At 41.8% G+C, this 15,195-nt stretch overlaps 1 protein-coding gene across 1 annotated transcript in view; it reads right to left on the bottom strand.

The window, feature by feature from the left end:
• Nucleotides 1-15,195, bottom strand: part of LMNTD1 (lamin tail domain containing 1) — a 1,007,849-nt gene that overhangs the window by 824,656 nt on the left and 167,998 nt on the right. Inside the window, exon 5 of the mRNA XM_069228593.1 lies at nucleotides 9,597-9,690. Coding sequence (XP_069084694.1) covers nucleotides 9,597-9,690 — 94 coding nt within the window. The remainder of the gene's footprint in view (nucleotides 1-9,596; nucleotides 9,691-15,195) is intronic.

Here is a 15,195-nt window from a genome sequence, read left to right on the forward strand (position 1 = left end):
CCTCATTCACAGACTCCCACCCCTTCTGAAATCCCTCCACCCAGCCCTAGCCCTATCCCAAGTACACCCAAACATTTGCACACACCCACTGCAACAACCACAAGCAGCACTTCCTCACACGGACATAGAAAAAAACACAGACACATATGGAGACACCACACACAGTTGTGTTTTTTTAATGTGTCTCAATTCTTAGTGGTATACTGGGCTGTGTGGTACTTTTTACGGTTGGTCTTTATGTTTACACCTGGGTTGCTTTATGAGTCTGTGTAGGCATTTTCTTATTGCCTTATGAGTGGTGCCTTGGTTTTCCCTTGGAGTATTGGATATTTTGTCTTTAATATTTTTCCCTTATTATTTTGCACATTTAATTATTTGGTCATGTATCCCTGTAGTGCCTTTCTATGTTTAGTGGGGCATACTTTTCTTGCATTTTGTCCAACATGGCGTCCATATCTTTCACTGTGTAAGGGTCGTTGTCCGGTTGTCAGGTTGAGCATCTATTCGTCTTTTAGGCCTTGCTGTACTGGTGGGTTCCTAGGCTGTAACATCCATTGTTCAGGCTTTTATACCTATGATTGAGTTGTTTTGCATGTTTTGCAGGACTTTTGTGCTGTTGTGTAACTTTTGATCTAGTTTATGTATCTACGTTTTCTTTGGGGGGCGAGGGCTTTTATTACCCTATTGTTTACCCTCCCCAGTCTTTTTGGCAAGGTATAATAGATTCTCCCCTAGGGGTGGCCGATGGTCTGGTTTTCACCAGTTGTGTTTTGATTTTGTCTCTTATTAGGATTTAACACTTTGTTGAACTAAGTACTCAAGCACTGATTCTTCAATATTCTTTCATGTGGGCACAGAGAGCTCCGGATTCTTATTGAAAATTTGCTATTTGAATATCAAGCCCTATTATAATTGAAGTCTCTCTCGACGAGGGTATGTGTATCTCCTTATGTGGGATGTTGCTCTTTTTGGGTACTTCTCTTTATGGATTGACTGACTTTCCTCCTGGTGTAACATTTTGGACCCCCCCTCTGGGGTCTTGCATTTGTTGTGGACCCTGTGAGTGAAGACGTATGCTGAAGTTGCGTTGCCTGTAGGATGTAAGTACGTATAACTAGGTGTTGGTGAAGGTGTGTTTCTTTCTGGGCTAGAGGGCAGTGTATGAAGTTCTGTACCACGGTGGACCACAGCATGAGGTGATGGCCTATCTCCGTTAGGCTCTACATAGCACCCGTCCCCTTTCCCTAGGGCTTTTCCAATCCCTTCCTCGCAGTAATTGTTTCATAATATTTGGATATATTCGATCAACCAGAGGCTGGCTAGTGCAATGTGCTTTATTTTTCTGATGCATCTAGTACTGGTTTGATTTTTTTACAGAGCATGTTCTGGGTTGCAGTGTCCATCTACATTGATTTTCCACATAGGTGTACGCCCTGAGGAAGGTGGGTCATGCCGTGCGGTCCCACCGAAATATGCGTCAGAGGTACATAGGGGAAGGAAGGATCACTAATTACATATTGTTATTGTACTTATCTGTGTATGGATTTATCAGACTAGGCTCTATACTCAAATAAGTGCTATATTCCAATATCTGTTATGCTGATTATATTACTGTTACAATTTGTGTATTTACGATTTTCCTTTTCTTTGTGGCTGTATTTATTTTACATGTTGTCCACAATAGTGACCTATAAATAGTCCTGTACATGATTAGCATTGTTTTATACTGGGTATGAGTTATGGTGTTTGGGTAGTGTAAGCAGTATGCTTGAGTACGAGTGTATGTATGGTGTATTTTTTTTTTAATTTAAAAGTGGTCTGTGACCCAGACAATAAAATCATACCAGTGGTTTTCGGGCTGGTTATTGAGCTTAAATGTAGGTTTATACATCCATAAAAACTAATTATGGAATAGATTATACATTGTGGATCCTTTTTTGTAATTAGATTATGTATTTAATACAATTATGTGTTACTCAGTTTTGCCTCTAATCTTATATTGGTTGCTGCAATGAAAGATATTATCCAGAAGTAGGAATTAAGTTGTTTATTTGTTTATAACTTGAAGGTGGTTTATTTTGTTTCTGTTTTGACACCCCACACACCACCACCACAACCACCACAAACATATCAACAGTCATCACACCCAGCATGACACAAGCACACCCACCCGCCACCAGCACACCTGCAGATACCACACTCACCATGATACAGACATCCACACTCACCACCAGCCCACCCACAGTCAGCACACCCACTACTACACCAACAGCCACACACACCAGCAGCACACCCACAGTCAGTACACCCACCACTACACCAACATCTACACAGACCTGCAGCACACCCACAGATACCACAACACTCACCACCTCCACAACAGACACATCCACACACAAACATGCTGAACACAAACGCCCACACTCACCCAGCAATCAGTAAAAAAACACAAATCAAAACATACAGCACATATACTAGACCCTCAGACGCCTTCACCTTCAACAGACACATGCACAACAGACACAGCTACTCCCTTTACCTCCCAACCAAAACTCCCTGCAAACCACCCTATCTATATTGCAATGGAGAACCTACTTTTTGACCAGGTCCCTTCCAAATCCAAACCCACTCCTCCCAAATGTATTTCCAGCACTTCAATATCCCAAACCACCCCTTCCACACCCCAAACCACCCATTACAGACCCAAACTCACCTCCAAACATAAATCCACCCCTCCCAAATATCTTTCCACCCCTTCCAAATCCTAACCACCCCTTCAAAATCCCAAACCGCCCCTTCCAAATACCAACCAACCCCTACAAAACCCACCCCTACCAAATCCAAACACACCCCTTCCAAACCCAAAACCACCCCTCCTAAACCCAAGGACTCCCCGTCCCAGTGACATCATTGAGGGGCTTACTCTGCCACAGAGATGCCCCTTCTAGAGGAGGTTTATTTTGGCAGTGACATTAAGATGCAAGTTGTGGGCATGCACCCACACTGTGGACTACAGGCCTAGAGCCTTTTCTTTTTTCTCTATAGTTTTTTAAGTTGTTTATGAGAGAATTATCTCATGGTTATAAAACAATTAATTTTGCGTATACCTCTGTCCTGGCCTTATTTAATGAATGTTACTAATTGTTTGCTGATAACATAATTTCTGCTAATGTGCGTGCCATGCACTTACTCTCACTGACCAGCACAGTTTGTGGATTGTAATTATTTTTTTTAATTGCATACATTAGTGTTGTACATTTGTGATGAACAGGTTTATTTTGGTGTAAGCATTCATGTTGTTACTGGACACTTACACCACTATTAAATGTGTTTCTGTTATTGTGACTGAAGAATGAATGTGTGTTTGTTTTGATGTGATGTGTCAATGATGCACATACGCATTACGCAGGGAACCTGGCACTTTACAGTTTAGTGACATCTAATGTTTGTGATATATTGCACACACCAAGGGGACTTGTGACCTTCAGATATCTCTGCCATGTTTGCGGTACAGAGGTAAGATTGGTAGTATATTGTGTGTACACCCACTTATAACATGTTGTAGTAGAATTGCTATGTTATCATGGGATTGTTTGGTTCCTATTGGGTATACTGTTTCAGTTAACGCTTTTTATTGAGTAATTATTGCACACCTGTGCAGACTTATTCCTATTTGTTATTGCTTGGACTTTTTGTGTAGGTGTCCATTGCCATGAAGGCAGTTAGTACCAGATTGGTGGGTTCTACTTATATCTCGAGAAATGTTCTGATACCTTTTCTAAGTACAACATTACACGCATAAGCATTGACATCATTATGGTATTGTTTGCCAAAACTATTCACACATGCATGTGTCCAGTGCTACTGTGAAGCAACAATTCCGAGGATAACAGGTATGATCGTGACTTACCTTCTGTTCCGGTGATGACAAGGTTGATTTCCACCTTGGCCCGACCCAGGAACAATGGCAGGACTGGTATGATTGGGTTCATGACGGTAGGAAATGTAGAAAGAGTAAAAAAGGTGAGTTTTGTCCTTTTGTCCTTTCCAATCCGCCAACTCAGGTGTGGAGGTTTAGTCGCCACGGTCGCATTGGCAGGAATACACATCGTGATTTGCTCGGCGGGAAAAGGGGCTGGGGTCCTTCCACCAGCCGCTTTAGCCTATGATGCCATCAATGCAGGTGGTGATTTTTGGCGGTGACGGCGAACTGTCGGCAGTCTTTCACCGATGCTCCGCTAACATCTAAATGGGGCAGGCAGACAGTCATGGCAGTGGACGGGTTTTCAGACAGAAAAGTGACAGAAGGACCATTACTGCCAAGATCTAAATCAGCCTAAAAATCTTTTAAATTGGGGATAACCCTATGCATGGGCATCTTGATACTTCTAATCAATACTAACTATTTCAGGTACTCTTCAGACAGCCCAAACAGTGGAAAGCATTTAAAAGTAAACCTGCTTATATCTAGCTCATGCTAAACTCGGCATGGCTTTTCTTGATGGCACAGAGGCATTCTAGGCTGTTTTTGATTAAATGCTGTACCTGTTTCTTTTAGGTCATTACCTTGACTGCTATCAACATGTATGGCTAAGGAAAATTACTGAATTTGAAAACAATTCATAATTGAGTTTTCTATAGAGGGTGCTACTGATGAAAGGCTGTTGAGAAATGTCTGTTGTCTGTTTTGACTAGAAGTTTTTTTTAATCTTCTTTGAAGGTATCTCTTCTCGTAGCTAAGGCTTAGGTAGAGTGAACAGCTATTTAATTATAATGTAAATTTCATGATCAAATTTGATTTGAGCAAAAATACAATTTCCATCCACAATAGATATACTTGGCATCGAGTTGAGACAGTTACTAATATGCTTTTCAGAAGCAACAGGAAGTTGCAACCTTGCATGAGAAACTAACATTTACATAGAAAACGAGACCAACTGTACATGGTCAGCAACATGCCTGTGAGAGATGCTGATAAGGTTAGCATTCTGAGATTAATTTCTGAGGCTCAAAACCATCTATAGGATCCCTGCATCTTCATGTGGAAGTTGCTGTGGTGAACGCTGAAATAGAATGTAACCGCTATTAGGTGAAGAAGAGGGAGGGCATGGATGCTTTTTATTACAGTGATGGTGTCCATGTTCAGTAGAGACATAGTTAGTTGTGTGCAGTGAATACTACATCTCCAGTAAAGTGAAATGCCAGTCTAACAGTGTGTCTGTCTCACAACATGTCACCAACATGTCACCAATAAACTCTCCACCAGTTGGAAGAAATGGGAATTTTATAAGTCTGGCCTAGATTTAGCTGGATTGCTAGCCTTTTTAATCCCAAAACAAAATATCATACTTTTAGCAATACTACACAAAGAAATAGTCAGCTGCCAAAAGCCATTGATGTGTTAGAGTATTATTCACACTTTGATTCAGCCACAAAACAGCTTACATAGAGTGCACACAGATTTCTATCTGTCTTGCAAGCACCAAGACAAATAGAAGAGCCATCGTCTTGCCCCCCATGTTTCCCCACACACACAGTGAGCCCCTCTGCATTGTCAAGTTTAGGATGATGTCCATCCAAATATTCCACTCATGAGCTCTTTTGCCATCTATTCATCACTCTTTGCATGTATTGTAGAGTCTACAGTCATAGAAGTAAATTCTGTTTATCTCTAGCTAACCTTATTACTGGAGGATCGGACTCCTCTTTGTGCGATTCGCAGTTCCATGGAGTCACATCCTTTTTTCTTATTGTGGTATATCTTCACTGCAGCAATTGCTGCTGTCTTCTCTTCACCATGTTGATTATTTAGGCAAGTGGGTAATGTATCTATTGATTGCTTCCATTTTCTTTTTCGCTGGTCACAGTGCCCTTTTTGTGACGGGGGCTGATTGGAGATTGTTTTCATTTCCACACCGAACACATGCTTATGTGGCCTCAGTGAAGAACACAAGTTTATCTCTGTGATGACCTTCAGCTATGAAGATAATACTAACATGTAATGTAGGTCCAGGTTACTGAGTCTGCGATTCATCAAGAGGAAGAATTATGTATGATTTGGACCAACTAAAATATAACTGTGGAACATCAGTAATTCATTGTCTTCCATTGTGCTAGAAATGTGCCCTTTCTGCAAGATCACTTGGAAGTTTTTAAGCCTTTATGCTGCAACATATTTTGCTGGCTACATAACTCTGCACCATTTATTGCTGCTAACCAGAGGTAAAGGGCTTGTGCTCCTCCTTTTAACATGGCAAAAGTAGTATACTCCTGGATGGCATATTTAACTTACAAATATGTCTCTAGTACATGGTATACCCGCGTCCTGTGAATTAAATCTCACCAATGGGCTGCAGCCATAATTGTGCCACCTACTGCAGTGACAATGCAAACATGACTGCAGGCCTGCCAAAAGTTGCCAGGATGTGCAGCCTTTAACTGCAAATGCGACCTGTCAAAATATTTCCTTTTGGCAATCTTAAACCTTCCTTTTCAATACTAATATTTATCCCTTGTGTAGGCCCTATAGAACATAGGGTAGGATGAATGGTATTTAAATGAAGTAAATGTAGATGTTTATTGTGCCACATGTCCTCACAGTGAAAAAGCACAGTACATTACAACACCTTAAAATGCCAATTTTAGATTGATAGCAGCTAGAGAAATATTTAAATAACTTTTTACAATAGTGAATCAAAATCTGATGTATTGGTAAAGTTGCATTGTGTCTATTACAGAAAATGTACTTTAGAAAAATTATCTTTTGCCTGTCTATAGCCTCGGGAAGCCTTTCCGTAACAAATCATCTGTCACCTGGTAGCTTGAAGCCTCTCTGCAGTGAGGTGTGAACTGCTCCCAGGACAGGGACAATGGGCTTTGGTTATGGGCCTTAGCTCATAAGTGGCCCTCTCTCCCCTCTTGTGCTTCTAGTCAGCCAGGCACCAACCCCAGTGGGAGGGAGAGCTGTCCTAGAGTAACCACTGGGTAGGACTGTGAGCATGCTCTTTGTGACTTTAGAATGTCAAATAATGCTTTAATGTTACATCCTGGGGTTTTCTATATAACATTTGGTGTGCACTTCAAAAGAGGAAAAGAGAATGCCAAACCTTAGAGACAGATTTACTAACCTTTCACACGATGCAGTGTAGCAAGGCAACTTGCTGTGCTGCGTTGCGTGAAAGGGAGAGAGCAGAAATGTGCTATATCTACTAAGGTATGGTGCGCTTCTGCTCTGTCATAGCGTTGGCGCCCTTCAAGCAACCTAGCACCAATGAAGGCACCAGAGCACCACGGTGCAAGAATGCCTGCGTGACAAGGAGAATTGTGTTAGTGCAGGAAGAGACACCTTCCTGCACAAAAACAATCTCTTGAGGCATTTTCCTCTTTCTATGTGTGCTGCACAATGTAGCACACTTAGAAAGAGGAAATAACATGGAAAAAAAGATTATTCTCCTTGTTATGCCGTCCTCTTGGAGGCGTTGCGATTTCACATAGTCCCAGGTTTACAAACCTTTGGAAATATGGGATTGCATGAAATGGAACGCCTCCCAGAACCAAATGTGATGCAATGCTGTGCAACCACCTGCATTTTAAAAAAAGTCACACAAGGTGGCGCAAATCATTCCTTGCGTGGCTGTGTAAATACCTTCTAGCTATTTGCGTCATGGACCAAAAAAGTGGTGCATCCATGATGCAAAATGTTGGTAAATCTGACCCTCTGTATGTATCCACTCTCAGGCTGTTGAAAGCTCAGCTTTGATTTTACCAGACTTCTGTCTCTGAGTTTTCTCGGGATACAGGGACTGACTAAAACTAGATTTAAGTAAGAGAAGTTGGAGGGCACTACGATTAGCAAAGTCCACTCCTATGCATACCAACAGAACTCAGAGCCCAAGTTTAGTGTGGCAGAAGACTCTTGAACCTGTCCAAAGTGGGTAGGGTAAGCCATGAGAAGCTGTACCACATAGGGTAGGTCACCCCTGGAGTCATTCCCACCCACTAGATCATGCCAGGCATAAATGTGATCAGTTCAGTCACCCACTTTAGAACACTCATGGATCTGTGGAATATCAGAAGAGAACTGAACCTGTAGCCTTAGACTTGAGAAGGGACTAGAAGACTGGTCCTATTCTCCTACTTGTACCCAGGACAAAGAAGGATCATAAAGCTGAACTCGTTTTTAAGCTACAGGGAGATTACAAGTTCCAAGTGTGCTTTTCTACAACTGCCCAGCTGATCAGGGGCCACAGGACCTGGACTGCACTCTGCCTTCCACCTTGTGAGTCTCTGAGTGCCTCCCCTGTGGTCAGTGGGGGGCTTTAGAAGTGTACTCCTATGGTGGCTTGGGACTTAAAGGACTAAAGTCATAAAGTAAAATCTTTGACTAGGACTAACCTGGTTAGTGTAACCGACCAGTGCTCCATCACGTTCAGCATCAAATTGCGCCTAGGCCCAGTTCCACACTGATACTTGACTATCATTGGTACTTTTGGCTTCTCTGTGCTAAAATTTCTAAACATTTTTACATTCATATCTCCCTGATTGTGTGTTTGTTATTTTGTTTATTAAATTTTACTCTATGTTCCAAATTCGTTTTGGGATTTTTTATGTTTTGTATTTCAACTTTATTACTGTTTTAGTATTGCCTAAATAGTTTACATATGGTCACTCGGTTAAGTCTGTCTACTCAGTGAAATAGCTACCAGGGGACTGAGCTCAGGTTTAATTAGTGAGTTTAGTAGTACATCCCAACAAGAACTGTGATTATTACTTGAGGTGGGTACTTATCCCTGTCAACTCGGAACCCAATTTATTACACATTGTTATTCATCTGATCTGCCTTGTCCTCTGAAGTATCAGATCTCTGTTTCTCATTTAGGGAGTTGCTATGTGCCTTTTCAATTGAGAAGGACTTCCCAGAGATTCCCAGGCTGTACAGTCTGCCACAATTTAATCAAAGTGTCTTTTATTAAATCTGCCAGACCTTTCTATTCTTCGTCCAAGTCTATCTGCCTTTGTTTTGGTGGTTCCCGCTATCCGTTTGCATTCCCCCATCTCATCATTCCAGCTGAAACTGGAAAGATGGGTAGCTGATCGGCTCTGGTCCCTTTATATTTACCACACAGCATATGATCCTAACTCCAAATAGTTCCATAAGGGGAATTTAGTGACCCAAGTGTTCAAATCTATCTTGGGACTCTCAGTGACAATTTGCAGGGGGGTCTGGAGGTTGGCTTTCAGGTCTCTGAGCAGCATACTCAGAAATTTGAAAGTCTCTGTGGTCAGCAGTACGCTGCGCTTATTAGAAGGTCATCCGTTAATCTCTACTGAGTCACAGTCTGTAAGGTCCACTTGTAATGGTAGTCCTATATTTATAATTGAGTAGGCTATATATCACCACAATTATTAGAATGCATGGAAAAATAAGTGGACAGAATGAGCTACAGATTTCAATTTACCTGCTACATTCATTATTTTTAAGTTAATCAGAATACAAGGATGTCTTCTGCGCATTGATGGCCTTTTTGTGCTCTAACATGTTATAATATAACCCAAGCGTTAATCAGACTTTCTGTCCAGGATTGCTGGCATTTTACCTTTAAGTGGAGGTCCTTTTCATACTGCAGCTGGTCCTTGCACTCCCACACCTGCTCCTGAAGCTTCTGTCTCATGGCATATTCTTCCTCATACCTATTTAAAGTAAAAAAAAAACATTGTATTGTTTTAAGTTAAAAACATGATCAATTTTAGGCATGCACGTTGTTTCTTAAATAATAAGGTGGATAGCTTGCAAACTAAAATTGTTATTGAGGCATCTTATTCAGCTACCATGCAATGAAAAGGCAGCCCTATCAAATGGGGAAAGTATTAAAATATTTAAATAAACACTAACTGACATAATTTTCCCAAAATCATGGCGTCGTGGAAGAAATGTCTCACACTCTTTAGCCCACAGAAGGAAGTGATACCACAGTGGGCCAATGACATCACACTCCTTTTGACCCTAATGAAACTGCAACAAATATGTAATGAAAATATCCTGCACTATCCTAAAAAAAAGATGTGTGAACTAAATGAGAGGAATGGAGGAATTAGGAAGCCCTTGTGACTCCTAAAGGTCATCTCTACCATCAAATATTGCACTGGAAGATGCCTGGCCAATACCTCCTTGTGGTTCCTACGATGGGAGTGATGTAGTGGAAAGAAAAGCAGAACATTTCAACATCTCCTCTTCAGCAGGTGTTAAAGACTCAGGAGGTGGCTCCTCTAAAAGCCTTAAAGTAGGCCCTCTTTCTGTTTGGTTACTAAACCTGATCCTGATTTGGATTGCAAGCGGTGGAAAAATACTACCCTTAAACCCCCACCCCCACACAACCTTTGGCCTGTAAAATCTGGTGAAAGTTTTCCAGGGAAACACCCAAACATTCTGAGGCCATGCGTAAATTGCATTTTACAGTATGTTAGTAGTACTACTATACTATTAATAATAAACTGCAAAGTGCTATTTACATACCTATGTGGAGAGGTCTCCACCTCTGTCTTTTCTGTGCGGAGATCTCCACACACGTAAGGATACACTTTAGTACGTAAATGTGGGAAGAGCAGAGGGGAGTGGCTGGAAAATGGAGAATACGTATGACTAAAGGTAAGGGGTTAAGAGAGGAGTAAGGAGGAGTTTTTGTGGGGGCAAGAACCCACCCACAAGATTAAACTTCTTGTTATTTAGAAACTGCACTTCTATAAGTAAGCACAAAAATAACCCAAAACAGTTTTAAATGTACTCCAGCTCACACCTAAAGTAAGTCCAGCACCACAAATGGACACCACTGGTACAACAATACCTTCCCATAGAAACAAACAGCAGTAGGGGTTTAATACAAATCCCCATAGGAAATAATGTTATAATAAATTAAATGAATTAAACTACTTAAAATATAAATAAATGTTATTTAATGTTAAAAAGTCTATAAATAAAACAGAATTAATTAATTTTAAGATATTTCATCACCCTTTTTAAATACAAAAATAACAATATGTATTAGGAGTAATTAATTTTTTAAAATGTATTATAGAGATCACTTTAAAGCATTTTAGTACATAATAAAAAAGATTTATATTACTTTTTTTCAATGTATGCGTCAAAATTAATTTTCTTTTAATATATTATATTCAAAATAATTTCATTATTAATTTAAAATTAAGGTATTAATTCTGTAATGTTATTGTTCTACATCAAAAAAAATATATAGGCATTTAATTACATTTTATATTTAACATTTAAATATTTTTTTAATTTTTCAACACGTTTAATAAACTTTTAAAGTTTCCCCTATACTTTACCATAGGGAGATCTCCACCTCTGTGTGAAAAGTTACAAGTAGCAACTTAAAACTTTTAATTTAGGCATATGATTCTGAATTCAGATGGTGGACATGTGTAAGTTCATTCATTTTGCGGTAAAGTTACAGTCTTAAATGTTGAATAGCCAAAAGTAGTAAATTTATTACAAAGGGCCTCATTACGAGCTTGGCGACTGTCCGACTGCTGCAACATTGGTGGTTGGACCGCCGGATTGCGAGTTTGGCATTTGGACCGCCAGAAGACCTCCAGCAGACTGCCAGCACCGCCACAGTCAGTGTGGCAAGGACCAAGGCAGCCAACCAATGTTGGAAATCCCAGCATTGCAAATTCCATGGCCCTTATGACCTGCAGGACCGCCAACCTTTCAATGGCAATACCACTAACATGGAAAGCTGGGGGTAGTGCCCCATGGAGGGTGAGGCAGGGGCCAATGTGGGCCCCCCCAAAAAATGTGGGGTTCAGGGACACACTGTGTCCAGAGCACGACATGGTGCATGGGCACAGTCTGCCCATCGTGCGACAGGTAGGGATGCATGGCCAGCAGTAGCTCCATAATACTGTCCCCTGCCTCCCTCCCCCACCTGTCATGCCAGCCCCATGGGGAACTCATAATCCAGCAGTCTTGGGACTGTCCGCCTGGTGCCGTTCGAGTCCAGCGGTCCGACCGCCAAACTCGTAATGAGGCCTGAAGTCTAAGAGTAAACTTATGTCTGTCGATTTACTCACATGTAGGTTTATCTTTGTGAATAGCCACTTCTGTGCTCTGCAATGCAAAGCAGAACAAAACATGGATCATTATCCCCATTCTTAGGTACAAAACTCAGAACGAGAAGTGGTACTGCCCTTGTAAAGTAGTGCACCTAGCGGTATTGGTATTTATAAGGTAAGTGAGAAAGTAACTAACTCAGGATATGGCACTCAAAGTATATGGGTAGCTGGAAAAACAATGAGGGTTCAACAGTTTTTTAAATTCTGTATTATTGTATAATAAATAATAATGAATATTAATATTATTTTATGCAGGTTCTAAAACATATGTGATGAGTTAATATGATTACAGTTGAAATTAGTTTAAAATGAGGTACAGAAAAGTGTTTTTTTTGTACCATGTTTATGGGAAAAACTCCATCTTGGATAAAATGGATGCTCAATCTGTCATTCACTTCTGTACTGACCCCCTCCCATCATGCCCCCCTGTGCATCTTCTCTCCTCACAAGCACTGTGGAAGTGAAGAAAGATGATGTACTGGATTATTTCACTGTTGGGAATACAAGGCTTTTATTGGAACTTCTAGTGTTCCTCATATGTCATAACATCCAGATTCTTTCTGCTGTAGTACAGCCGGGATAACGAGTCCTATTTATTTGTGTGAACTGGTATGTTTAAACATGTTTCATATTTTGATCGAACATCTCCAAATGGCAGTAGCACGGAAGATGCTGGATGCATAAAGTAGGATAGGGCTTTTGCATTTAGCTATTGACGTTAATTCACCTGATTTGCTAAAGTATTGTTACATATGATCATGCTATGTTAAAACTACAGTTTTAGCTAATTTGTTATGCAAGAATTGTATATAAAAACCCTGATTTTGGGGCCGAGCCAAAATATTTCTTTCCTTAATGCTAATATGGATGCTATTCGACCTGCTCCCGAGTTTGCTGCTTATTTGGGACTGAGAATAATTTCTGATTTTGGAGTACTCTGTTAGAACTCTACATTTGAGAATTCACTGCATTTTTGTTCTGTACAACTTGATTTCGAGCTTTTTGTAATAAAATCCTTTAACTTTTCCTTCTAAACTGGAACGTAATTATTGAGTGGTCCTATTTACTTATTTTGATCCTCTGCTAAACTGATGTCAGGTAGGGTGTCTTTTTGATAATTATTTCTGCTGGCGGAACCGTAAGAGGTCAATTTTGGGCTTTCAGAAATTTTGGGCGTCCTAAAATATTGTATTAAATATGTACAAAAATCATTCAACTTGTGATGCAAGCTACACTGGAAATACCATATATATATATATATATATATATATATATATATATATATATATATATATTAGATTGATAGAAAGATAGGTAGAAACAGAGATATATAGATATGTACAGATATATATATTCACTGAGAAAAACAAAGGTTAAAGTAACGTTATAGTTAGGTAAAATGTTCAATTTTAAACTCTAAAAACCACTGAAATTCACCAGTCATAGTTAGCGTTATCTGAAGTGACTATAATTCATGCCCTAATGTGACTATAACTCGTGCCCCACCATGCACAGTGACATTATCAGTGATGTCAAAGAAGATGTCAATAACCCTTCCTGGGCTGCTTTTGGCCCTGGACACCCCATCCCTCCCTGGGCCGATTATGGCCCCAAGGACCTCACTCCCTGGGGTCCAGCTGCATATGTAAAGGGGAAGAGGGCTTGTGGCCCCCCTCCCTGGGCCTATTTCAGCCCCAGGGTCCCCATTACCCAGCAGCTGGTTAACAAAGGGTGGGTGCCTTGGTGCCCCCTCGGGCTACCTATCACACATTTGTTGGGGGCTACAAGGGGAGCTTCAAGGCAAGTGGCCACCTCCCCAGACCAATATTGACCCTGGGAAACCCAGATCCTGGGGCCTGGCTGCAAATGTGAAGGGAAGAGGGCATGGAGCTCTCTTCCCGGGGGCCCAGTCGCATTCTTGAAGGGGACGGGGCAGGCAACCCCCATCCCGGGTTAATTTCAGCCCCAGGGACACCATCGCCTAAGGCCTGGCCAACAAAGGGTGGGTGCCCTGGTGCTCACCCAGGACACCCACCACCGTTTTGCTGGGAGCTGCATGGGAAGCCCCAAGGCCCTCACAGCCTCAACCGGCTCCCTGCACCTAGCGGGAGCCAGCATTGCTCCCACAAACAGGGAGCAGCTAAAAATGTTGCTCCCTTCAGGCATGAAACAGATTTAAAGTTCACTCCCAGTGGGTGAGGGCATTTTTCAAGTTCTCGCAGACTGGGAGTGGACTTTGTGTTTGCTCTATCTTGGTGGAAGATTTGAAATTGCTCCCACTAAGCGAGAGCAAACACGGGTTTCCCTGCCTGCACCAATTCAGGTGGGGAAACTGCTATGTCCTAGGGTGGGGCACCCCAAGGCATAGCATATGAGCCGGCCCTGGGTAATGGGGTCACGAGGGCCATTAATGGCTCAGGGGGGGGGGTCATGAAGCCTGAACCCCATTTCCACATTTGGCCAGGACCTGTGGGATGGCTTCCCTGGTACCAAAATCAGCCTATGGGGGCCCGCATACACCCTCCCCTTTAAAAATGCAGCATGGCCCTGGGACATGGGTTATCCGAGACCAAAAGAGGCCCAGGAAGGGGGAACATATGCCCCCTCCCCCTTTATATATGTGGCTGGGGCCTCGGTGATGGGTTCCACAGGGCTGAAAATTGCCTGGGGAGGGGGGCACGCACACCCTTTCCCCCAAACCACACTTCCCTTGGCATGGCCCCTTCCAGAGGGGGTAGCCTTGCAAACAATAACATAATGATAATCCCACATTAGATCTTTATCATGACATGTCTCCTGAAGACAAATCAAATCAGGTTTTAGAGAGCTAAGGGACAATAGTTTTTCCTTCTCATATTTTACCCCTGCTATGTTCCAAGAAATAATGTTTAAGCCTGTGCTAGTTAAAGTGGCTGGATAGGTGTCTGGACCCCCGCACCTGGCTCAAGACACACGGGAGCCAGGTCCACCCATCCAAATAAAGTGACACTTTGCTCAGGGGCAGCCTGTATCTCTTGCAGAAACACCTACCTGTCAGCCCCCACTAAAGAGATTTTAAGGGCCCGA

The sequence above is a fragment of the Pleurodeles waltl genome, chromosome 4_1 (genome assembly GCF_031143425.1).
Source record: "Pleurodeles waltl isolate 20211129_DDA chromosome 4_1, aPleWal1.hap1.20221129, whole genome shotgun sequence".
Taxonomy (NCBI): domain Eukaryota; kingdom Metazoa; phylum Chordata; class Amphibia; order Caudata; family Salamandridae; genus Pleurodeles; species Pleurodeles waltl.